Source organism: Typha angustifolia, chromosome 14 (assembly GCF_048772165.1).
Source record: "Typha angustifolia cultivar Huaian chromosome 14, ASM4877216v1, whole genome shotgun sequence".
NCBI lineage: Eukaryota > Viridiplantae > Streptophyta > Magnoliopsida > Poales > Typhaceae > Typha > Typha angustifolia.
The window spans coordinates 12,582,707-12,604,723 of record NC_133252.1 but is presented as its reverse complement, the minus strand read 5'-3'; the positions used below and the strand labels follow the sequence as shown (position 1 = coordinate 12,604,723).

At 36.6% G+C, this 22,017-nt stretch overlaps 4 protein-coding genes and 1 non-coding gene across 5 annotated transcripts; 3 read left to right on the top strand and 2 right to left on the bottom strand.

The window, feature by feature from the left end:
- Positions 1–479: 479 nt before the first annotated feature.
- LOC140775847 (ferritin-3, chloroplastic-like) lies at positions 480–3,407 on the bottom strand. The gene is made up of 8 exons (XM_073119306.1): positions 3,032–3,407; positions 2,570–2,653; positions 2,417–2,477; positions 2,232–2,319; positions 1,535–1,596; positions 1,378–1,443; positions 868–931; positions 480–766 (listed from the first exon to the last, which is right to left on the bottom strand). Exons 1-8 carry the CDS (start codon positions 3,346–3,348, stop codon positions 714–716), a joined length of 795 nt encoding a protein of 264 aa, XP_072975407.1. The 5' UTR covers positions 3,349–3,407; the 3' UTR covers positions 480–713.
- A 4,701-nt stretch (positions 3,408–8,108) lies between these two features.
- LOC140776764 (protein FLC EXPRESSOR-like) lies at positions 8,109–11,789 on the bottom strand. Its single transcript, XM_073120612.1, has 4 exons — positions 11,117–11,789; positions 8,966–9,147; positions 8,681–8,757; positions 8,109–8,411 (listed from the first exon to the last, which is right to left on the bottom strand). Exons 1-4 carry the CDS (start codon positions 11,674–11,676, stop codon positions 8,319–8,321), a joined length of 912 nt encoding a protein of 303 aa, XP_072976713.1. The 5' UTR covers positions 11,677–11,789; the 3' UTR covers positions 8,109–8,318.
- Positions 11,790–13,251: 1,462 nt separating this feature from the next.
- LOC140776405 (LOB domain-containing protein 12-like) lies at positions 13,252–14,184 on the top strand. The gene is made up of 2 exons (XM_073120112.1): positions 13,252–13,652; positions 13,758–14,184. Exons 1-2 carry the CDS (start codon positions 13,497–13,499, stop codon positions 14,124–14,126), a joined length of 525 nt encoding a protein of 174 aa, XP_072976213.1. The 5' UTR covers positions 13,252–13,496; the 3' UTR covers positions 14,127–14,184.
- Positions 14,185–16,122: 1,938 nt separating this feature from the next.
- TRNAG-GCC (transfer RNA glycine (anticodon GCC)) lies at positions 16,123–16,193 on the top strand. Its single transcript has one exon. It is a non-coding gene; the product is annotated as a tRNA-Gly (tRNA).
- A 1,708-nt stretch (positions 16,194–17,901) lies between these two features.
- Positions 17,902–19,896, top strand: LOC140775754 (zinc transporter 8-like). The gene is made up of 3 exons (XM_073119171.1): positions 17,902–18,528; positions 18,635–18,784; positions 19,591–19,896. Exons 1-3 carry the CDS (start codon positions 17,902–17,904, stop codon positions 19,894–19,896), a joined length of 1,083 nt encoding a protein of 360 aa, XP_072975272.1.
- Positions 19,897–22,017: the final 2,121 nt, after the last annotated feature.

Below are 22,017 nucleotides of genomic sequence, written 5' to 3'. Positions count from 1 at the left end.
GGGTGCTTGCCTTTTCTCCCTTTTACATATTATAAATATCAAATTGTAATCAATTTTTTGAAACATAACGAACTATCTATCTACGAATTTTCCTAGAAAAAGGACCAAAAAAGATATTGTAATTAAGAATTATTCAGAGGAAAAAAATATATTCTATTATTCCTCTCCGTTCTTTCCACTTTATGGAAAGAGAAGACGGAGAATCCAAATCTCTGCTGCTAGAAAAGCATTAAACGTATCTACTTCGAAATAATTTGAGAATAAATAATGGAGAAAGAGATAACTGACAGATACGAGGTGTTAGGTTTGATCCAAAGAGAAAGGAAGGCCGTGCTTGGCCCGCTATAGCAAGCAGAAGTTGCACAGCCTAGAAAGTTACAGTAAATAACATATAAATGCACTGTAGACACTAACTTTTCTGTGTGTCAAGAAAATCCACACCCCATAATAAATAAACAAATGCTCCAATACTCCAGATGAGATATAAACAGCACAGACCCGAAATATTTTTCATTTATTTTGATCTAGGATTTCCATAGCATCAGAGAAGAAAATACTTGCTAAAGTGTCTTACTCATGGATTCCTACTACAAGTCCGACTCTGATATTACTGCAAGGATTAGAAAGTTATAAAAGGGACTGCAATAAAACACAAGTAGCCTAAATGACTAGAGACATGGACTAACAAATGAAACCATTTCCTTGCTCATTCCTCATGCAACACCATTGCCTTCATGAAGAAGCGTCTGATCAAAATGCCAAACACCTGCAGGGGAAAAAAAAAAGACATGCATAAGATCCTAGAAGAGAAAGAATGATAAAAGCTTAATAACTATAGTAGAACCAATGTGTTTCAAGGAGACTGACCATGTCCTTTGCCCACCATTCTTAACTGGGCAACATATTCAGATATCTTCTTAATCGATTCCACCTGAATGGGAAAGAAAACGGGGAGTTTCTTTTAGCTGGGAAATATACCAGGTGTAGACCTATGAACAGTTAATCATAGAAGGCAACATAGAGACTAGTAAAATCTTATGGTAATAACAATTGAGCTGGATCAACCTTAAATTGTGATTCCTGCATGTTATAAAGAGTCGAAATGGTGGATTAAAGGACTTCAAATAATGTGTTATTAATTTATTATCACCCACTTCTGGTGTATAATTGTGGTCAGCAACAAATAACCTAAAGAGATCTGCCTCTTGGCTGTTCAGAACCATTCCAAAAGCCAGTCATTCTAAGATATAACTAAGTGATTACAATCAAAGCGAGGAGCATAGGGGTAAGGGCCCATAATGCACTAAACTATCAATTATCTTCAGAAAACCACAAATGACATTGAGAATAGCTAACACTAGGAAAGCTGAGTTTCACCTGCTCCTCTAGAAATTCACTTTCAATGAAGTCTGCCATCTGAGGATCATTGGACTTATCTGCTACCTGCTCATCCAGATAATGATATAGTCAAAATAAAGTATGCCATACATGATAATTTCACAGCCAATCTACTAATAGATTAGTGATCACTTACACTGTGTAAATTGAGAAGCTTTTCATTAGTCAGTTTCTCAAGAGCTAAAGCCAATTCCATTGCTGAAATCAGAAACAAGGATGTCATCACAATGCAAACTTGCAGAATATATAACATTTCACATATGTGAATAACTTCCTGGATTACTTAAAATCCCCTGAAAACACAGAATCTATATATAACATTGACATATTTACAAAGGAAAGAACTGCTGCATGCTCTCCAGTTTCCTAAGGACAAAAAAGTAATATGCTAAGCAACTAGTGGGCATCTACTTCACATCTTGTGAATAGTAAATAAAATATCTAATGGATTAAACAATCGTGAGATCTGTGCAACACTCTGGGAAAAATAATCTAACAATAATCAACAAGCCTGGTTCACGATTATTGTGTCAGGTCAAGTTTATATAATCTTTTAACTAGCATAACAATTGGAAGACTGTGTCTTCTATCGGCGCAATTATTGGAGAGACAATATTATCAAACGCCCACAGCTTTATTTAATATAATCTTATCCCACCCACTACAGCTCTTTTATTATTTCCTTTTTACTCTACTAACATCGATAGGCAAACAAAACAAAAAGGCCAGAATATTCAGGCAACTAACCATGACAATCACATAAATAATATACACAAGAAAGCACTCAATTATTATTGTAGATCCAGGAAAGCAGGAATTGATAATAAACTCACCATACAGTGCATCGCCTTTCTCAGAATGATTAAACTCACTTAAGGGCATCAGAATCGATTGAAGGATCACTCTGCCTCCACGCTTGTTCTAAGGATAAGAATAGCAAACCCGGTCTCAGTTAAAGAACAGAGAGATAAAATAAAAATTATATGCATAGACCAAGAACAAGAGTATAATCAACCACCTGGTACTTCATGAGTTTCTCTGCGTGATCACGTTCCTCTTCGCTCGATTCTTTAAAGAACCTGCAGTAATAAATGCATGAATGACACAGATAAGAGATTCGGTTCGAAATTAAAAGGAAAACAATAGAGTCTCTAATTTCTCTATTACTTACTTGGCGAGGCCTTTTAGCGCAACATTATCACGATCGAAGTAGGCGAACATGGCGTGATACACATACGAGACATTGTACTCCACACTGAAATTTTAAACACCAGAAACCAACCCATGTATCAGGTAACAGATCACAGAACTTTTAATTTAGACATCATCTTCAAATTTATTTAACTAAATGGAAATCAGAAAACCGACAAGAAGAATAACTAACAGATTCGTCTCAGAAAAAGAATTAAAACCACATGAGAATCACACGAAATTTTTTAAAAAAAATTCTCTGCTAACTATCCAAAAGTCACTAGGAAAAAGTAAATCTAGAAAGAAACGGAAAAGAAATCACAACTTACTCGATAGATTTACCAGAAAATCACAACAAATCATCAAAAGAAGAAAAATCCACAAATAAAAAGCGGGAAACAACGAGAAACCTAAGAAACGATAAGAAATTAACGGGACCAACTTGATCTGTTCATTTATAGCCGCCTCGCAGTCATCGGCGTACTTATGACGCGCGAGAGACTTCTCCAGGGTCTGTGGAACGAGAGCGAGCTCGTTCTTGAGCTCCTCGAAAGGCTCGAAAACCACCCCAGTAATGACTCGGCTACTAGAATCCGCTGCAGCCGAGGTTACCACGGATCCACTCAAAGACCTCCTCCCCGGAAGCCTCACCAAAGAGCTCGGAACGGCAGCCGCCGCCGAAGCAGGAGACGACTCCGAGGAGAAGGAGAGAAAGGAGAGAGAGGAAGAAGAAGAAGAGAGAGAAGCCTTTAGAAGCATGGTTACAAGAGAGGGCTGGATTTGGGAAGAGAGGAGAAGAGGTCGGAGGAAATGAATGGCGAGGAGGAAGGGGAGAGGCGATAGATATAGGAGGAGGCCGGGGGTTTAGGAGGGTGCGGATGGGAGACACGTGGAGGGTGGAGATTTGATGCGGTAGGATGAGAGCGTGGAAGGCTCGTGGTCACCGCACGGCCATATCTACGTGGGGATTGGTGGGTGTGGGGGAGTCGGTATCGTTATCGGTGTCCTTTCCCTAATTCTATCCCCCCTAAGTCCACTCCAGCCTGGCCACTTTTGGTTTTAAATTGCATTGCATTGCATTTTTTACCCTCTATTCCTTGGCATTGGAAATGGGTAAAATTTGGTATCCTTTGATAACGTGCGCCGTCCTTAGGTTATGTTATGTAACTTTAGTTGGTTGGAATTTATGGAGCCTAATTATTGTTAACAACCACTATATGTAATTTTGCAAAACTAAACCAAAACTCATGTCTTCTGCTGTTTAAGTTGTCCCAAATGTTTATAGAAATCGAAATGTCCTAATTCTTTTATTGGTGGGTCTCATTTTGTCAGTTGTCTGATAAGGTTTTGAGGATTGTTTAACGCTAGAGCTGAATAGTTAGATTTTATCATAAAATCATTCTACGGACATTGGATTGATATGTATTGTTTATAGTTTTAACTCTCTGTAATTTCTCAGTCTAGTTATCCGATCTATATTTTATTTTAAAAAGACAGAAAGACTGTTAAACCGATCATACCATTGATTTCATTCAAATAATTACAAACTTGGTACATAACAAGGAACGGGGAATATAATAACAATCTCATGCACAAACCCTATAGTTTGCTGAAAAATAAATTAGATAATAATTCAATAAAGTATCAAGTACAAGCTTTTTAACACAAGAGAGAGGGGGGATATAAAGACAATAGTTTCCGAAACAAGTCTCCCATCTCTCGCTTACCCAGTAGAACTACTGATAAAATAACAGGAGTCTTAAATGGTTGGGAGCTCGACAATGGAGCAAGCAAGGCAGAAATATAGGCACATCAGAGATGAAGTCCAGTGACTACAATCAAACCACATGGAGACCCCATTTTGTACAGACCTGTGAATCCAAAATATAGAATCGAAAAAAATAATAAAAGAAATGGAAAAGGGTCCTAGAAGCAATGGAGGAGTGTGGAACATAATATATTGTCGTTCACATTCACAAATAAAAACATTAGGATTTCGTGGAGGATAAGTTCAATAATTCAAAATTTAGGATAACAATGTTTAATTCTTTGATGGTCTTTGGCGGTGAATAATTTACAAGCATTTCTAACCTATTCAGTAGTTTGAGAAGGAAAAAAATTAAAAAGAATTTTAACAGGAGTACCAAGTCATATTGGTTAAGTGTCCATATAACTATATAAGAGTAAAGTACTTGGAAAAAGACCTACTATAATATACAAATATTGTACATTAATCAGGTAAACTGGTCAATATTTCTAGGTGGCAAATACCATGAACCTAATAGGCATGAAAAGATGCGGTCAATAATACTATTAGTCGCTTCTAGATGATATCAAAGAAAATAATAAATGACTATCGTGTTCGTGAGGCTAACAATGGAGTTCTGTGGATATTTCCGGAGCTCGTCGAATCCTATCCACTCAGTGCGTGAGCTTTCCACACGAATCTTGTGAGCGTCAATCACCACCGCCCACGTGTCGTGTAAGGACATTGATAGCTTATCTTCGTTCGTCTTTATCTTCAATACACTATGAGCACGTATTGACTTAGACTAATGAATCAGTCTTCCTCAATATATTGTTATATATTAAAAAAATAATTGATATAAAATAAAATTATATAAAGAGTGAAATAAATTTACAAGTATAAAAATTTGAAGTCAAAAAATATTTAGACAGACATAAGAATTTGTAGTTATCCATGGAATGGAATGGATTCATTATTTATATTTGAGTCTTTTTCTAGACTCTCAAAATATGCGTGTGGAGGCCTCACGCTCTCGGAGGATTGCATTCCACAAGCTCGGAAGAAGATGATAAAGATCAATGGAGGTGGTCGCTATTAGACTCATGGACACGCCTCTTAGCCTTCCTCTATGCCACCAAGTCATTATTTAGACTATGGTGTAAAGCTCTCCTTTTGTCCAATCTCGTACCTACCACTATAAAAAGCTTGAGGAAACCACACGATAGTAGAAGATGATGCCAAAGACAAGAGTGTAAAAGACAAGGACTTTTCTGTCTATTGCTATTGATCCAACCGATGGATTTGGACTTTTCCAAGTAGTGGTGTTGTTTCATGTCCATAACTTCTCATAGGACTTTACATTTCAGACTGGCATTAGATCATTAATTGATGTCAAATTTATCATTTATTCAAAGACAAGAATGCAGTGGAAATAGTTATATTAAGCTTGAGAATAGACGTTAATAGTTTCTTTTTTGGTATCTTTTGGTGAGATGAGAATAACTGAGCAACCACCAAATATATTTGGACTCTGGCGTTGGTGCGTAGCAGAATTCTGGGGATCTCATCTCAGTGGTTAGTGGTTAGTGGTCAGTGGTCACCAACCCTAACCTTTCCTTTCGCATGAGTATGGAATTTTTTTCTCTTTTATGAGTTTGGTATCTTTCAAAACTTATATACAAAACTAGCGGCGGTTTAAAATCACCGATATAGTTAGTAATATCTAAATATAAATCTATCGATAGCTTATATGAAAATTTTAAAATTATATAAATAAAATCATATAAATCTCTCTCTCAGTCAATCGTAACTTAAATTTAAAAATTATTAATTGGGACAACAATTTTAAAACGCAAATAGCTTCGTATATAAGTTTTATACTGAATTAGATGCGTAAAAAAATTAGGATTAGACTTGAATTAGTCAAAAAAAAAAAAACACTAAAAGATTATAAATAAGAAAAGACTCCGAGAGGAAGAATGAATAGCGTGGGACAGCTGACTATTTGACCAACCTAAATGAAGGGCAGTTTGGTAAAATAACTAATACGATAGCTAGCTGGACTGGGAGCCACGTGAGCGGTTAACAATGCCTCGCACAAAGAATGACATGATATTATTTACTTTAAAAAGAAAAAGGAGAGAGGAGATATTTATCATCAAGGTGGCAGGGGTAGACTGCCTCGTGACCAAGAACCAACGGGTTTGAATCTTATCCAAACTTTTAGGTGGAATAAGAAACCTGATAATTAAAAATAGGCATTATCTCCTTCTAATTTTTGCCTCTCTTAAATATCTTTTATTTATGTATTACTTCTGGTGATGTATTGTCACATTCTGAAAGTTAAATAATGTATATTAAACATTGTAATGTTATATAAAACTATAGTATTTGTGATAATAGATTATTAATATTGTATATAGTGAAATTGTTTTGATATAAGATGTCCATCTGTCATGTTATCTATGATGACATTGAAACCCAAAAAAAATTAATAATAATCTATCCATACAATTCAATGAAAGAGTCACAGGAACAACTTGCCTTTTCAATCCTGCCTTTATTCTAAGGTCAGTAACAAGCTGAATGGCACATCTTTGATATTCCAAGATCAAATTATCGACAACCAATGCTTGAATATTGCAAAGCAGTGCACCAAGATAAATAATTGCTAATTGCTCAGAGAAACCATTTGAGAAGAAACCCAGGTATAGAAAGTATGTAAGTAAACTACAAAGAGGGTACAGAAGGAACCTCTCTCTTTAAAAGGTAATAAAAGAACAAATACTACAATACAAGATATGATCCACAGGACAACAACCCACACAGGACATCATCGTATAGTATATGGCTGTACTGCTGTTTCCCATCTGCATCTTTGGGCAAAATAGCAGGAAAATGAGCAAATTTACGGCCCTTACTCTAAAATCATTATGTGACATGTAAATACAAATGACATGTCATGACCAAATATATAGACACAGAAGTAACAAAAATATCATGTAAGAAATATACGAAATGATCAGGAAAAGAAACACACCAAAAGTTGGATAATGGTCATGCAACTGCAGATCACTTTTATCTTTTCTCGACATACCCCAATGTTCTAATTACCCAACCATATTCCACTTGCTCCTCCTAAATGTCCACTGTAATGAGTCAGTAACAGAAGTTGGTGAAATCTTCCATATGGTCTACAGATTGGGCTATCAAAAAAGCCCGTGGGCTTGGCTCATTTACATTCCTGCTGCTGATGCCAAACCACATAAATGAAGACTAAATCTAAGTCATAAGTTTTTGGAATTTTATATACCTTATCTGTACCGTGGGTTGGCACAGTGACACTATGAGTGACTAGTACAGCAATCATAGGGCAACTATATTTCATTTGACGCATAAGGACATTGCAATTGAAATTAAAACACCGAAACTTGTTTGCATAGAGCAACTATATTTCATTCAACGCATAAGGACATTGCAATTGAAATGAAAACACTGAAACATGTTTGCAGATTTCATTCATTAAACGCATGGCAAAAAAGTGAAGGAATAAAGTGAGGAAGCACATGCTAAAGGTTACTATTAATTCCGTCTGAAACCCTACATTTCGAAAAGCATCCGAAATGAGATAACTCAGATAGGGAAGACAAACAAATACGGGTAAATTCAAGATATTTCTAAAATGGAACTATTGAGGGTACAGAAAGTTATCAGCGGCAACATTATAAAGTATTAACTATCATCAAGAAATTAATCTAGAAGAGAAATAATGTGATCAATTCAAATTATATACATTCTTTCACTAAATGATAGCTGGTGAAAAGAAGAAAAGTGAATATCAGGATTCACATACACTCTTCCCAATTTATAGCCACTCTACCAAAATCAAGAGATCCCTTTGAAACACGTTTAGATCCAAAAAGACTAACACATGAAAAGCATGACTATTAGCACAAATATTCATATGATATAGAGTCAGTATTTATCTGTGTGCATGAGTTTGTTGCGTGTCATATGGACCACGAGAAGAAGACGCCGGCACATATTGAGAATTGACATCAGCACCTATCTGAACCTGAAAAAGAAACAATTACATGCATTGATATTAGAATTTAATAGACTGCATTTTAACGAAAGATGGCACTTCCCCTCAACTCAAATTTTAAGGTGGTCTTAGAAGTTAGAACAATAGGCAACTGCAGGTACCTTGAACACAGATAATCATGTTTTAGTACCCAAAAGTGGGCACATAGGTTTTATGGATATGATCTCACAAATATTAAAAGAGCTAAATTTTCTCTATCTAATGAAACTGAAAACAATGGTAAAAATAACAAAACAAACCTGATGCATATTATAAGCATCACCATAAGAAGTTCCACCATATGTCATCTCAGAATTTCCATGAGTTCCAGTGTATCCTGGACCAGGAAGACAGATGTTATATATATTTTTTTTTAAATGCTAAATACTAGAAGAAAACAGGAAACAATTTTGTGCAACTGCAATTAGGTATTCTCTGAAGATAGTCTAGTAACAAGAGACTTTGAAACTATATAAGCTAATTCTTCTATGTTGACAGAAATTGTTAGTCATAGAGTAGAAGTTATGACAAGAAGATCATAGTACCAGGGTTAATTGCAGCAGCAGCTGCTGCGGTTGCTGCTGTTGCACGTACTCTGTTTTCAACATTAGCAAGCCCAGCACGTACTTTTTCAATCTCATGAGCCATAGAGATCATATTACTTTGCATTATCTGACTCTGTACGAGGTTATCAGAATGTGTTTTTTTCTCAAACTCCACAGCAGCCCTATTAATCATGTCAAGCCAGGAGATATCACAAATATCAGATTAAACTTGAGAACAAATTGGAATGGCAAGCTAACAATTTCACAGGCATGTAAACCGCAAAGAAACAACACCATCACAAACAAAAAATAGTTGACAAAACTACGTTTGTCAAGCCTTATACCTAAAATTTGGACAGGTTTTATGTTTAACCAGTCCTATGAAGGATAAGATTTGCTTTTGAGTGGCATAACAAGGTTCTTGCTATTAAATAGCATAACAAGGTAGGGTGGAAGAGATATAATTGATTTGCAAGATAAGATACAAATAGGACCCTGCTTGCGAAGTGGTGGTGGAGAATATTATATTATGAAAATCAGTTGTGGACTACTATGGTTATGCAAAGATATTATAAGAGAGCCAAAGCTGAGTCCTTCGAGTTGGTGAATTCCTCTAGAATATCTCCTTTTTGGAGAAGAATTTTATAGATTGGGGAGGTTTTTAAAATTGGTTTAAGCCGAGCTGTGCAAAATGGGAAAAGAATTGGATTGATATTTGATTAGGAGATTGTAGTTTGACTACCAAGTTCCCTATCCGATTTGAGATAGTGTTGGTCGTTGCTGATGCTTGGGATATGAAAAATAAGAACTTACAATATAGAAAGGTGTTATCAGATGTGTTAAAAACTTAAAATTGGAAGAACATAATAAGGTGAATTTGGTGGTAAATAGTGGTGTTCATATTAGAGATGAGCAAAATGATGCTAAGTGGAGGTTCTCAGCTAATGAGATTTTCACTGTGAAATTTCTTTATAGATATTTGAACAATAGAGTTGTAATATCTAGAACTTTGCTAAGATTGTAGAAGTTAAAAATCTCTTCTAAAAGTGTGGGCTTTTCTGTTATATGTCAAAACAAAACTTTAACTAGAGATAATTTATTGAAAAGACAGTGGTCTGGTAATTCTAGTTGTGTTTTGTCATAGAAATGAAACCGTCGATCATCTTTTTATGCTTATGTGAAAGATATTCTTAAAGGGATAAGCAAGGAAATGGGAGTCGGGACTATATCCTAAACATGTGAGGGTTTTTTTTCGAGCAAGGATCTGAACAAATGGTGGTTGATTTGGATTGCTGCTTTGATTTGAAGCATTTGGCTTGAGAAGAACAATAGAAATTTCAAAGATTGTTCTAAAAATTGGAAAGAATTGAACCATAGAGTAACTTCTTTCACTGTGCTGGACAGGAATTCAGGAGGTGATGACCGCTAAAACGGTGAAGCAACTGACACTGGACGTTGGGATGGAGGACCCGATGATCCTCGACGATTGCTGATTTACTGGGCTTCTTTCTGGGAGTTTCGATCTCTTTGGTGATTTGTTTTGTAGTGATAAACTGTGTATGAATTTAAATCTTGTGCTGGTATATTTGTTGGGCTTGTATGCCTACTGTGGTGATGTTTGGTATATTGTTGTAATGAATAGTTTGGTTCCGACCCCTTTCTAGTCTGTTTGTTGTTTGGCTGGCAGGAGCCTGATATACTGTGCAGGGTTATTCTGTTGTCAGTGTTTAGAAGTTCTGTTAATCTCTGTGATGGAGGTTAACTGAATTATGTTCCATAAGACAGGCTGTGGCCTTTTTGGCGAAAAGAGAGAGAGAGAGAGAGAGAGAGAGAGAGAGAGAGAGAGAGAGAGAGAGTAGCATAACAAGGTTCTTGTGAGTTGTGACTCTAGCTTTGGAGAATGCACTGTCTTCTAAACACTGCCCTATAGTGTTCAATCAAAACTCTTTAGCCACTGGTATATAATGTCATAATCCTAATGGAAATAGGGGCAATGAAATCATCGTAAGCATTTAAATTAATAAGATTATTCCTAAAAATGAAAGAATAGCATAACCTATATACGACGATAATACAAATGGATGGTTCTAATTACATATTATTCGTTAGAAACAACCAAGAAAACGAAGGAAAGTAGTACAATTCCCTTACCTGCCCTTTTGGATTTCTCGATGCATCGCCTCGATCTCAGCTCTCACAGCCGAGACCTGCCCGATATCAGCCCTAGCTCTCACAACCTCCCCCTTGATCCCCTCGAGCCTCACCGCGAGATCCTCACGATCCTTCCTCATCCTCTGCACCTCGCTTCGCACGCGCGCCAGCTCCGCCCTAATCTCCTCCACCCCCTTCGCCTCCGCCTCCGCCTTAATCGACCGCTCGAAGATTCGACGGATCTCCGCGTCCTTCTCGGCCCGGAGTTTTGCGGCCGCGGCCGCCGCGCGTCGAAGCTCGTGCTGTGATGCGACGACCTCCTGCTTGAGCGCTACGTGGGTGGCGGCGAGCCGCTGGTTGTCGAGGAGGAGGACATCGACGTCCCGGTGCTGGGCGGCGAGGCGGTCTTCGAGAGCGGCGACGACTGAGGCAGCTGCCGCATCGCGGTGGGCAGGCGGCGGGAGGAGGATGACAGCAGGCGGCGGCGGAGGGGCGCGGCCGAGGAGAGGAGGGTGTTGGTCGCGGAGGTGGAGGACGTGGGGGGCTCTCCTCGAGGACATGGGGGTTTCTTAATGAGCGGCGAACGAGAGGAAGAGGAAGAGGAAGAGGAGAGAGCCAGAGCCAGAGGGGAGGTGGAGTTGGAGGACCGGTGCGGTGCGGTGCTCCGCGGTGCGTGGATAATTAGTCTAACTATGTACCATGGGCTGAGTAAGTCTTGTGGGCTTTTAGCCTTTGTGTGACTCGTAAATGCAATACTTGGGCAGGGCCATATCCAAGATTGGGCTGGAAGACTGCCCCCAAATTCTACTTGGAAGTGATTATAGTTTGATAATGATTACCCAAGGAAGGAAGACTAGTCTCTTTATATATATATATAGATATATAGATAATGTATGATTAGTGTCAAGGGAGTCATGTGATAGCATTGAATGAGAAGTGGGCAAAGCTTATGACTTTTGTAATCTAAACTTCTGGTTTCAAACTTTAACCTTGAAACACGCTGCAGTTTTTATAATCTCTAGACCTCCAAGGTGATGTCGGATCTTGTTTCGCTTTCTTGATGATTAATTAATTATGTTTCAAGCTAGATTTATCTCGGTTGTTTAAGATGATGCGTGTTAATACGACAAGACGCTGCCTGGTAGCTGAAACAAATACATAACATAAGGGTGTAAAATGCAAAAATCTCCAAATGAGATGGATTAAGCACTAATGTCCAAATTTTCCATCACATATTTTCTAATCATGAAACTAATTAGAGTTAGTACACTAATTAGTCCCATCCAACTAATGGTGTGGACCCAATTTAATAATGCTACCGTCTGGTTGGTCCTTTTCTTGTGGGGCTCCACTTCTTAGAATACACACAAGCCACCAATCTCTGGTGTTAATAAGCTTACTTCCCCTTTCTTTAATTTTTCCCTAATACTAGTTACAAAACCTATAATTAATAAATAATAATAATAATAATAATGAGAGAGCGACGTGACCACGTGAATGTCTTTTACCAACAAACATTCATGTTGAGTTCTCATCTCTCTCTCTCTCTCTCTCTAGAGTTAGGGTTTCCATTGTTCTACAGCATATATATATATATATATATATATATATATATTATGATATAATTAATTACTAGTTGATTAGCTCTCTTATTGTCTCGGAATACGTGAGAGTCAAGAAAGGGGTTAAGTGTTTGTTGAAACATGAAGCATTAGAAGAGTCAACTTAGAACGTGGGAGCTATACTTACCCTAAACTTAACCAGTGAAAATTAAGTAATTAATCAATTAACAGTCTTAAGAGACAAGAGTAGCCATATATATATATATAAGCTTTTCACTATGAGAGGCGGTGGTCAAACTCCTACTCTTGAAATTAATAAATATGTCCATGGAAATGAAGAAAAGAATTGCTAATGGGAATCGCGTAAAACTTTACTCTATTTTTTGGTTAAGTCGTATTCGATTTAATATTTTGGAGAGGGTTACGACAAATCTGAGTCATGGTGATCACATAGAGTTAAGGATACAGAATGGTGATAAAGAAAGTGTACATGTATGACACCAACATCATCTCTAGTTTATCATGTCGGCATCGCATTACAATACTATTGGCCACGAACAATTATTGTACTGCTTAGAATCTAGACATATCATGCCATTGGAATTAGTCATCATGAGTTGATCACAAGCTATCTAGCTAGCTAGCTAACTAGTGCACACACTCACACATACACTGTGTTCGTATATTGACTTACATCTTATCATTTATCAATCATCCCAGTCTCCTTTATAAATAAGGAAACCAGCATCTATCTCTCTTCCCCATAATTTCTCCTCTCAAAGTTATTTAGCCACAGGTGGGGGTATATCGAAGCCAGCATGGGCGGCAGTTCTCCCTGTGCTTCTTGCAAACTATTACGGCGGCGATGCGCCAAAGATTGCATTTTCGCCCCCTACTTCCCGCCGGACGACCCCCATAAGTTCGCGATCGTCCACAAGGTCTTCGGCGCTAGCAATGTCAACAAAATGCTGCAGGTTCTCTCTACTATATCTTGCATAGAAGTAATTAGGATCTTATATATGCACGTAGTGAGAGTCTTATAGATAGCATCTGTTTCGCTACTGTGGTAATTTTTTTAGGAACTTCCAGTTCATCAAAGAGCTGATGCGGTGAGTAGCCTCGTCTACGAGGCCAATGCGAGGATGAGAGATCCCGTCTACGGCTGCGTGGGAGCCATCTCTTACCTCCAGAGCCAAGTGTCTCAGCTTCAGATGCAGCTCGCGGTGGCTCACGCCGAGATCTTATGCTACCAGATGCAGCAGGAGGAATCCTTGGCTCCTCCTCCTCCTCCTCTTCCTCATCATCAACAACAACTAGTAGAGATTGATGGCAAGCACTTCTTGTTGCAGAATAGCTTGGCTGGCATGCCGCAGTTCACCAAATTCACTTCCTCGAGTAGTTTTAATGTAGTCCAGGAGCCTCTCAAGAGAGAGTCCCTTTGGACATGAATATAGTTACATCTCTCTTCTTAGCTTGATTGAATGATAACGTTGCCATATTTCTTGATCTGGTTTGCTTAGTGGGTCAACGTTTAGCATGTGATAGATGGAGTAAACTCGGGTACGTTTGAACACTTAACCTTCTTGGACAAACAACTGTCCTATTATATATATATATTATATATCCTCTTCCAATATGAATCAGACACTCTGATCTAAGAAGACAAAAATTGAAAAAGATAGAGATGAAATAGAAACAGCTAACCATTCTAGGATAAGTATCCTCCTCCTAATTAATTAAGTAGCATTTTGCTTAAGAGCAACTTTCCTGATCTACTATTGAGAGAAAGCACTACTGATATTATCATACAAAAGACAAAATAAAGTAGAGTTAATAATCTTTTGTCAGAATGCCAAATAAGTCAATCTAGCGTCCTTAATCTCGGGTTAAGTGTTCAAGAGGTTTATAGAAGACCATGCTGCAGTTAAAACGTAAGACTTGGTGAAACTTTCTGCAACTTAAATGGCTACAAAGTTAATGAGAAAGAAAGAAAGAAAACTTATCTTTTTAGGGCTCGAGGTTGAGGATAATGTCATCCTAATTAATCATGGTCAACCATCCACCTCAGGTTTAAAGAAAGATTAGCTGCTGCTGTGAAGATTCCAGAACGATTTTAGAACAAATAATTTTATAGAGTAACTTTTTCTTATTTAGTTTAATCTTAGTCAACAACCCTCTAAGCTTAAGAAGATTAATTGTTCACCATGTCAAGTAGAGTATTAGCAGACCTACTCAAGAGAGATTCCAGACTTTGTAAGTCGTGCATCATTTCATATTATTTCTTGTGTTAATATGTTCACATTGTGACGAACAACTTAATATAATAATTTACTAATTTTTATAAAAATATATTATGATTATCAATACATTCTTCTAAATATCATAATTGTCATGAAAAATTATTGTACTTTCTCAGAATATCATTCGGCTAGTTAAATAACCGAATATAGATTCGGAAAGGACTATCTTACTCTTGTTCATGCAAGACAGTATTGATATAAATTTTACCAAGGGTATTCTCTAGTTATTTAAATGTGCTTGTTAACTTTGTTAGGAATATTCTATGAATAATCCATAGAAAATTATTTATAATTTAAATTATAAAAATTTAGATGATTTTGGTGTCAATTGTGATACTTTAAAGAATACAGTGATAATTATATACGAGCTAAATAGGCGTGCTAATGAAGGATTAGTAAATATGGATAATATTGGGCCAGCCCAATATCATGAACGCTTAGGGCCTTAATCGAAGCCTTCTCTTATTGGGCTATTAGGTCATTCATCGTTCATGATCCATTTATTTTTTAATGGACTTCTTTTTATTTTTCTTTTTTTTTCTCTCTCTCAAGAATAACAGGAATCATTTGTACAAAAGTTAGATTTTACGTTAATTTAGGAAAAAAATTAGAATTTTTAATGTTATTGGTGCTAGTCATGGGTTTATAAATTATAATTCCAAGGTGGAGAGAGAGAGAGAGAGAGAATTCATTTGAGAAAATTATAAAAGACATCTTATATTTTGATTATATTATAAATAAATCTCTTTTTTATTAATAGTAAATAGAAAACTTACTTTGTTAAAATTTTATGATTAAATAAACATAACAAGTAGATAAAGAAAAGGCGGAATATTTTTTAATTTTAAATGATATTTTCTCTATTTTTTAAATTGCTCTTACCTCTATCCAGTAGCATGATCTTAGATGCTTGATTTAGTTCTACCGTATTAAAAAATATAAATCATAAAAGATCATTGTGACATCTTGTAAAGCTATATAATATCACAGATATCATAGTACAAGACAATATTGTTATTATTATTATTATTTATAATAATAAAAAGTAGTGATTAAAATTTAGAAGTTAAGAATATTTTAATTTAAAAAATATTAATAATTAAATATAATTAGATAAAATGTTAATTTCCTACAACCTCAATAGGCACCAGTGGTCTAGTGGTAGAATAGTACCCTGCCACGGTACAGACCCGGGTTCGATTCCCGGCTGGTGCAACTTTTTACTTCTAGTTTTTTTTTTTTTTTTTTTTTTTTTTAAAGGCTCGTATTTATATCAAAAGGTATTCTCATTCTCACGTATTTATTATAATTGATACACCTTTCATGTGATTTGTGATGATCGCAAGTGTATATAAGAAATTAAAATTATTATTCTCTACCATTTTAATTTTAATGAGCTAGTAGATAATTTAAAATACTGCAGCCAGAAGCATCCTCGCCACCGGATTCATCACATATATTCTAGACGCATTCTCCCCTAACCAAAGCTTTTCAAATAGTTCTATGCCTATGTATTTTTATCTTATTATAAGACAAGTGCATCATCTCAAGATATTTAGATCTAATACCTCGTCCAAACTTGTGATTTTATGACTAACAGTCCCATCAATGTTGAGTTTAATTCTAGTAATAGGAGGGGGAATCCACTTAGCATCTCTTCTATAGATTGACAGTGAGCTCCTTTATAGGTTTTAAGAATGCCATGATAGTGGTTCCAACCTTCCTTTGGAAAAAATGAGCTGCACTCTATTTATTGAAAAAGAGAGTCAATCATCTAAAGTCTAAACTAGCTCCAGATTCGTTACAGTTGTAAATATAATAGCAACGAAAGTAAAAGCAGTCCATTCCTTTTTTTCTCCTTTCATCTCTGCCATCGCTTTGCCTTTGCCTTTGCCTGGATGATAATATATATACTTCTTTCTCTTTACTCCTCCTACTTGGTTTTGAACCACAAATGTCAAGTTGAGAACATCAGTGGTTTAGTGTAATAATTCTAAACGAATAAAGGTCTCCAAGACTCTTTGCTTAAGATCCATCAGTTACTTTAATTGAATATTTATATACTAACGTAGGTATATATCTCAATAGTAATAGTTAGTGTGCGTACTGTTTACAAAAGATGTATATATATATAAGTTAATGAGTTTGGTTTATATTTATTAATATGATAGTAAAGTGGCATTATCATACAAATCATTCAAGCTTTGAGCCTAATTAGATGGCTAATTATCGACCCTACAGAAGTACTGGATATAGAGGAAAAAAAAAGTGCTCTTAATTAATTTGTTAGAGAATTAATGAACGATGACTTGTTTGATGATAATTTAAATTATATATATATTTTCTCCATAATTTTATTTTAAATGGTATTTAAAGCTGTCAAGCAATTAATTATATACGCCATTTATGTTGTCGTCAGCATGTTGAATTGTATGGATGACAACAATAATAAAAAATTAAATATGGATGCCTTGAAAACAGCGGTTTGTCAATCTCGGAGCACGAGCCGTCGGTGGACGATGAATGAATTGGAATCTTTGCGCAGCAAATACTTTTCATTAATTATACGACTGATGCAACTACAGTCGTCCATCTGTTTATATATAAATGATTATTAAATATAAACGTCAATTTGACGTGACCTTAATAAAATAACCGTCAACATATGACAATATTCTCACCATACATGCATGCATATGTATAGTGTCGACATCTAACGACACGTCTTGAAGACTTTCCATATGTTTGACTTCCTGATCTTATTTCAATTTATATACATCTCTCTTTGTATTAAACCATTCCCGGTACTCATCATCTATAAATCATACTTCAAAATCTCTTCTCCCTCTCTCTCTCTCTCTCTCTCTCTCTCTCTCTCTCTCTCTCTCTCTCTCTCTCTCTCTCTCTCTCTCCACGTCTAAAGATGAGGACTCCCCAAAAGCTCTTCCTCCTCCTCATAACCCTCTCCCTCCTCCCCCTCATCGCCCACTGTGACTGCGAGTGCTCCTTCGAAGACGAAGAAGTCGACGAATCCACGTCGCGGAAGCTACACATCGCCGCCATATTCACCATCTTAGCTTTCAGCGCGTTCGGCTGTTTGATCCCCGTAATCGGCAAGAATTTGCCGGCTCTAAGCCCCGAGAGAGACATCTTCTTCGTCATCAAAGCCTTCGCCGCCGGAGTTATCCTCTCCACTGGATTCATCCACATTCTGCCAGACGCATTCGACAAGCTCAGCTCTCCGTGTCTCAACGAGAACCCCTGGGCTAATTTCCCGTTTGCCGGATTCGCCGCAATGATGGCCGCAATTGGCACCCTCATGATCGACACATTGGCCACGGGCTACTTCACCCGTGTGCATTACAAGAAGACAGCCGCCAGCGCGGTAAGCGATGAGGTGAGGCTGCCAAAGGGCGACGATATGGAGGCGGTCGCCTCCGCAGACCACGGTGGTCACATCCACATCCACACCCACGTCGCGCATGGCCATGCGCATGGCTCCGCAGTAGACGGCGGGGAGCAACTCCTCCGCTATCGTGTCATCTCTCAGGTGAGAAACACAGCTAGCTGAACGTGATTCAAACTCAAGAATTGATCTGCTCTAATACCACATACATTTTTTATTTATAAATATTTACTATAATATTATATTGCAGGTGTTGGAATTGGGTATTATTGTTCATTCGATCATCATAGGCATATCTCTTGGTGCGTCAAAGTCGCCTTCCACCATACGTCCCCTTGTTGCTGCCTTAAGCTTCCATCAGTTCTTTGAAGGAATTGGCCTCGGAGGATGCATTGTTCAGGTACATCGATCATTTCTCCCTTTTAGCTTATATACAACTTGGAAAATCTTAATTATAATTACCTCCACATTTAATTTGCTTCTCTTCTCGTTCACCTCTCTATATTTTATTTTTCATTTCTCAAAACCGCTCCGAATTAATTAATTTTATCCTAACCACATCTGTGGGAGAAAATAGCATATAACTAAAATATTTAAATTTTCACCTTAATGTTAGAAAACTTATTCAAGAGTATTAAGTTTATTATTATTATTATTATTATTATTATTATTATTTTACTTTGATTCATTTATATGGTTAATTGTGTGCTAAGGTATGATGTTTTTGACATTTTAAAAGAAAAGTACAGGAGGAGTGGAGTGATATATATATCCATATAGTAGTACGATGTGATTCATGTGAATAGTAATATAGACAAAATATACTGAGAGTTTTTGATAATTTTTTTTCTTTAACTTATTAAATTGTATATTTCATAAATATTTTACTGTATAATTGCATATAGCTTATGTGGAGTGTGTGTGTGTGACAGTCTTTACAAAGTCAACTGGCGTACATAATTTAGGATGTAATCTTTATTTATTTATTATTATTTTTTAATTTTTATTTAGGATGTAATCTCGACAGCCACCGAGTCGGTGCTTAAATGCTAACGTTGGATTAATTAAGAGAATAATTGAATCATGAAGTAAGTGGCATGCCCCCAGAACTTAAATTTAAGGATAATTTATTTAAAAGACCTTACATTTTGTTTTTATATTATACACACTTATCTTATCATATAAATATTTTATTTTTTAATGCAGGCGAAATTCAAAATCAGATCCGTCACCACAATGATTCTCTTTTTCTCTCTCACCACACCCGTCGGAGTTGCAATCGGTATGGGTATATCATCGATTTACAATGAAAATACTCCTACCGCACTAATTGTTGAAGGAATCTTAAATTCTGCTTCCGCTGGAATTTTAATCTATATGTCTTTAGTTGACCTCCTTGCCGAAGATTTTATGAACCCTAGAGTGCAGAGCAAAGGGAAGCTGCAAATTATCATAAATATTGCTTTGCTCATAGGAGCAGGCTTGATGTCTCTCCTTGCTAAATGGGCTTGAACAATTTTGGTTCATAATATTGACTATTAATATATATATATATATATATATATATATATATTCTCATTTTTGTGGGTTGAATGGATTTGTTCATAAATGTTATATTTCCTAAATAATTAATTTGTATTGTTAGTTTTATGGCCATTCTCTCCAACAATTAGGGTTGCAGCTTAATTTGCTTCTAAAGTGCAAATGGGTATAATAATACAACTAAACATCCGCTAAATGAAGGTTGGAGACCTTGCCGTTAGTTTATGCTAGCAGATGGAGCGGCCCAATGAGGAAGAAGGGTTGGAGCTAGCCTTTGGCATCTCTTGGACCAACAACCAGGGTGTTTGGATCTAGTGGCTGCATCCTACAGGTATATTAAGAGCCAAGTCCATTTATGACTCCCTTCTTCCTAACAGGATGCTAGGGTTGGGTGGAGGGACTTTCGATGGCTGCAGTTGACACCGAGGGTCTGCCTATTCTACCGGAAGCTTCTCTGGGACCGGTTGCCTACTAAATAAAGTATTCCTGCATGCCGTCCAAATATATCTAGATGAGAAATATGCAAGGTGTGGTCTACATAGGGAAAATACTAGTCATCTTTTCTTCTCTTGTCAGTACGTGAGAGAGGAGTGTTGATTGATTGTCCGAGCAAGGTTAGCCCTACTAAATACTGCCTACTCGGACAAAAGGTATCCAAGGGGCGCTGGAGCGATACTCCATGCAGAGGATGGCTCGATGCCGGCGACTGCACGACGAGGGCAATCATCGGAAGTTAAATAGTTTACTTGCCAAAGTGTGTTTTGTGAAGACAAACGAGTAACTGATTGGGTAGTTGAACGAGATAAGATTGAGTCTAAATATATTTTGTTCGTTACTAGTGACCCTATCGAGTCCATTCTCCACCTCTGTTCTACCTTATAGTGATGTGTCACTAACCTCTCCAAGGCTTTACTATTATGACCTTGGAAATGATCTCAAATCAAGATTTGAACACATGAATTCCTTATTTGATCTCAGTGTGGATTCTTCCTTTCTTCAACTCTTCTTAAGTAAAGATGGTCTGAACGTAGGAAATTGACGTCCCACTTACACTAAATAATGCTCTCTCTCTCTCTCTGTCTCTCACATTGTCATGTGTTGATATTCGCTAGTGCTGCTAGGATAACGTCACGCGTACATAGATAACTCCCTACTTGAATTGAATCTTTATATGCTAACATTTGCATATATACATACGGGTTTGCCAATTTGAATAATTGATAAATTGTGTGTACTGCTTATAATATATATATATAATATAATGAGTTTGGTCTATATTTACTAATATGATAATAAAGTGGCAAATTAGAATTATCATGCAAATCATTCGAGCTTTCAGCCAACTTAGATGGCTAATTGTCAACCGTACAGAAGTACTGGATATTGTGGGCTCCATGTCTTTGGCTAATTCCATAGAAAAATATAAAAATTACTATTAATATTGTATAATTGAAGGATGCAGGAGAAAAATATTAACTGGTTACGTACGTCTTTAGATTTACGTACGGATATTAAGATGTGATCATCTGTACTGTCTATTAGATCAAGGTTTTTTAAATAGTTAATGAACGATGACTTGTTTGATGATAAGTTAAAATATATCTCTTGATGTAAACTGACATATTTAACACCCTATTTTTTTCACAATTTTATATTAAATGGTATGTAAAGCTGTCAAGCATTTATATATATATGTCGCTTATGTTGTCGTTAGCATGTCTAAATTGTCGATGTTGTTAGAATTATGGATGTCAACCAAAAAATAAAAAATAAAAAACAAAAATTGATGCCTTGGAATAGGCGGTTTGTGGATCTCGGAGCACAAGAACCGTGAATGATTTGACCTTACAATAGTACAAAATCGATTTTTAATTATTTTCCATCCGTTTTATATAAATGATTATTAAACATGAAGTTACTTTGACGTGACCTTAATAAAATAACATTCGACATATGACAATATTCTCTCCATATATATATATATACATACGAAAATATTTCAAAGTGTCGACAGTATATCGACACTACTTGAATACTTCAAGAATATCACCAGAGTTTGACTTCCTGATCGTATTTCAATTTCTACACATC

Excerpts from the sequence above, each read along its gene's own strand:
- LOC140775847 (XM_073119306.1), bottom strand. The coding sequence starts at position 3,348 with ATGCTTCTAAAGGCTTCTCTCTCTTCTTCTTCTTCCTCTCTCTCCTTT. Across the intron at positions 2,320-2,416 it reads AGAAACTCATGAAGTACCAG|AACAAGCGTGGAGGCAGAGT; the intron begins GTGGTTGATTAT and ends TCTTATCCTTAG. Across the intron at positions 1,597-2,231 it reads GAAAGGCGATGCACTGTATG|CAATGGAATTGGCTTTAGCT; the intron begins GTGAGTTTATTA and ends TTCTGATTTCAG.
- LOC140776764 (XM_073120612.1), bottom strand. The coding sequence starts at position 11,676 with ATGTCCTCGAGGAGAGCCCCCCACGTCCTCCACCTCCGCGACCAACAC. Across the intron at positions 9,148-11,116 it reads CGAGAAATCCAAAAGGGCAG|GGCTGCTGTGGAGTTTGAGA; the intron begins GTAAGGGAATTG and ends CATGATTAATAG. Across the intron at positions 8,412-8,680 it reads ATGCTTATAATATGCATCAG|GTTCAGATAGGTGCTGATGT; the intron begins GTTTGTTTTGTT and ends TTTCTTTTTCAG.
- LOC140776405 (XM_073120112.1), top strand. The coding sequence starts at position 13,497 with ATGGGCGGCAGTTCTCCCTGTGCTTCTTGCAAACTATTACGGCGGCGA. Across the intron at positions 13,653-13,757 it reads ATGTCAACAAAATGCTGCAG|GAACTTCCAGTTCATCAAAG; the intron begins GTTCTCTCTACT and ends TAATTTTTTTAG.
- LOC140775754 (XM_073119171.1), top strand. The coding sequence starts at position 17,902 with ATGAGGACTCCCCAAAAGCTCTTCCTCCTCCTCATAACCCTCTCCCTC. Across the intron at positions 18,529-18,634 it reads GCTATCGTGTCATCTCTCAG|GTGTTGGAATTGGGTATTAT; the intron begins GTGAGAAACACA and ends ATTATATTGCAG. Across the intron at positions 18,785-19,590 it reads TCGGAGGATGCATTGTTCAG|GCGAAATTCAAAATCAGATC; the intron begins GTACATCGATCA and ends TTTTTAATGCAG.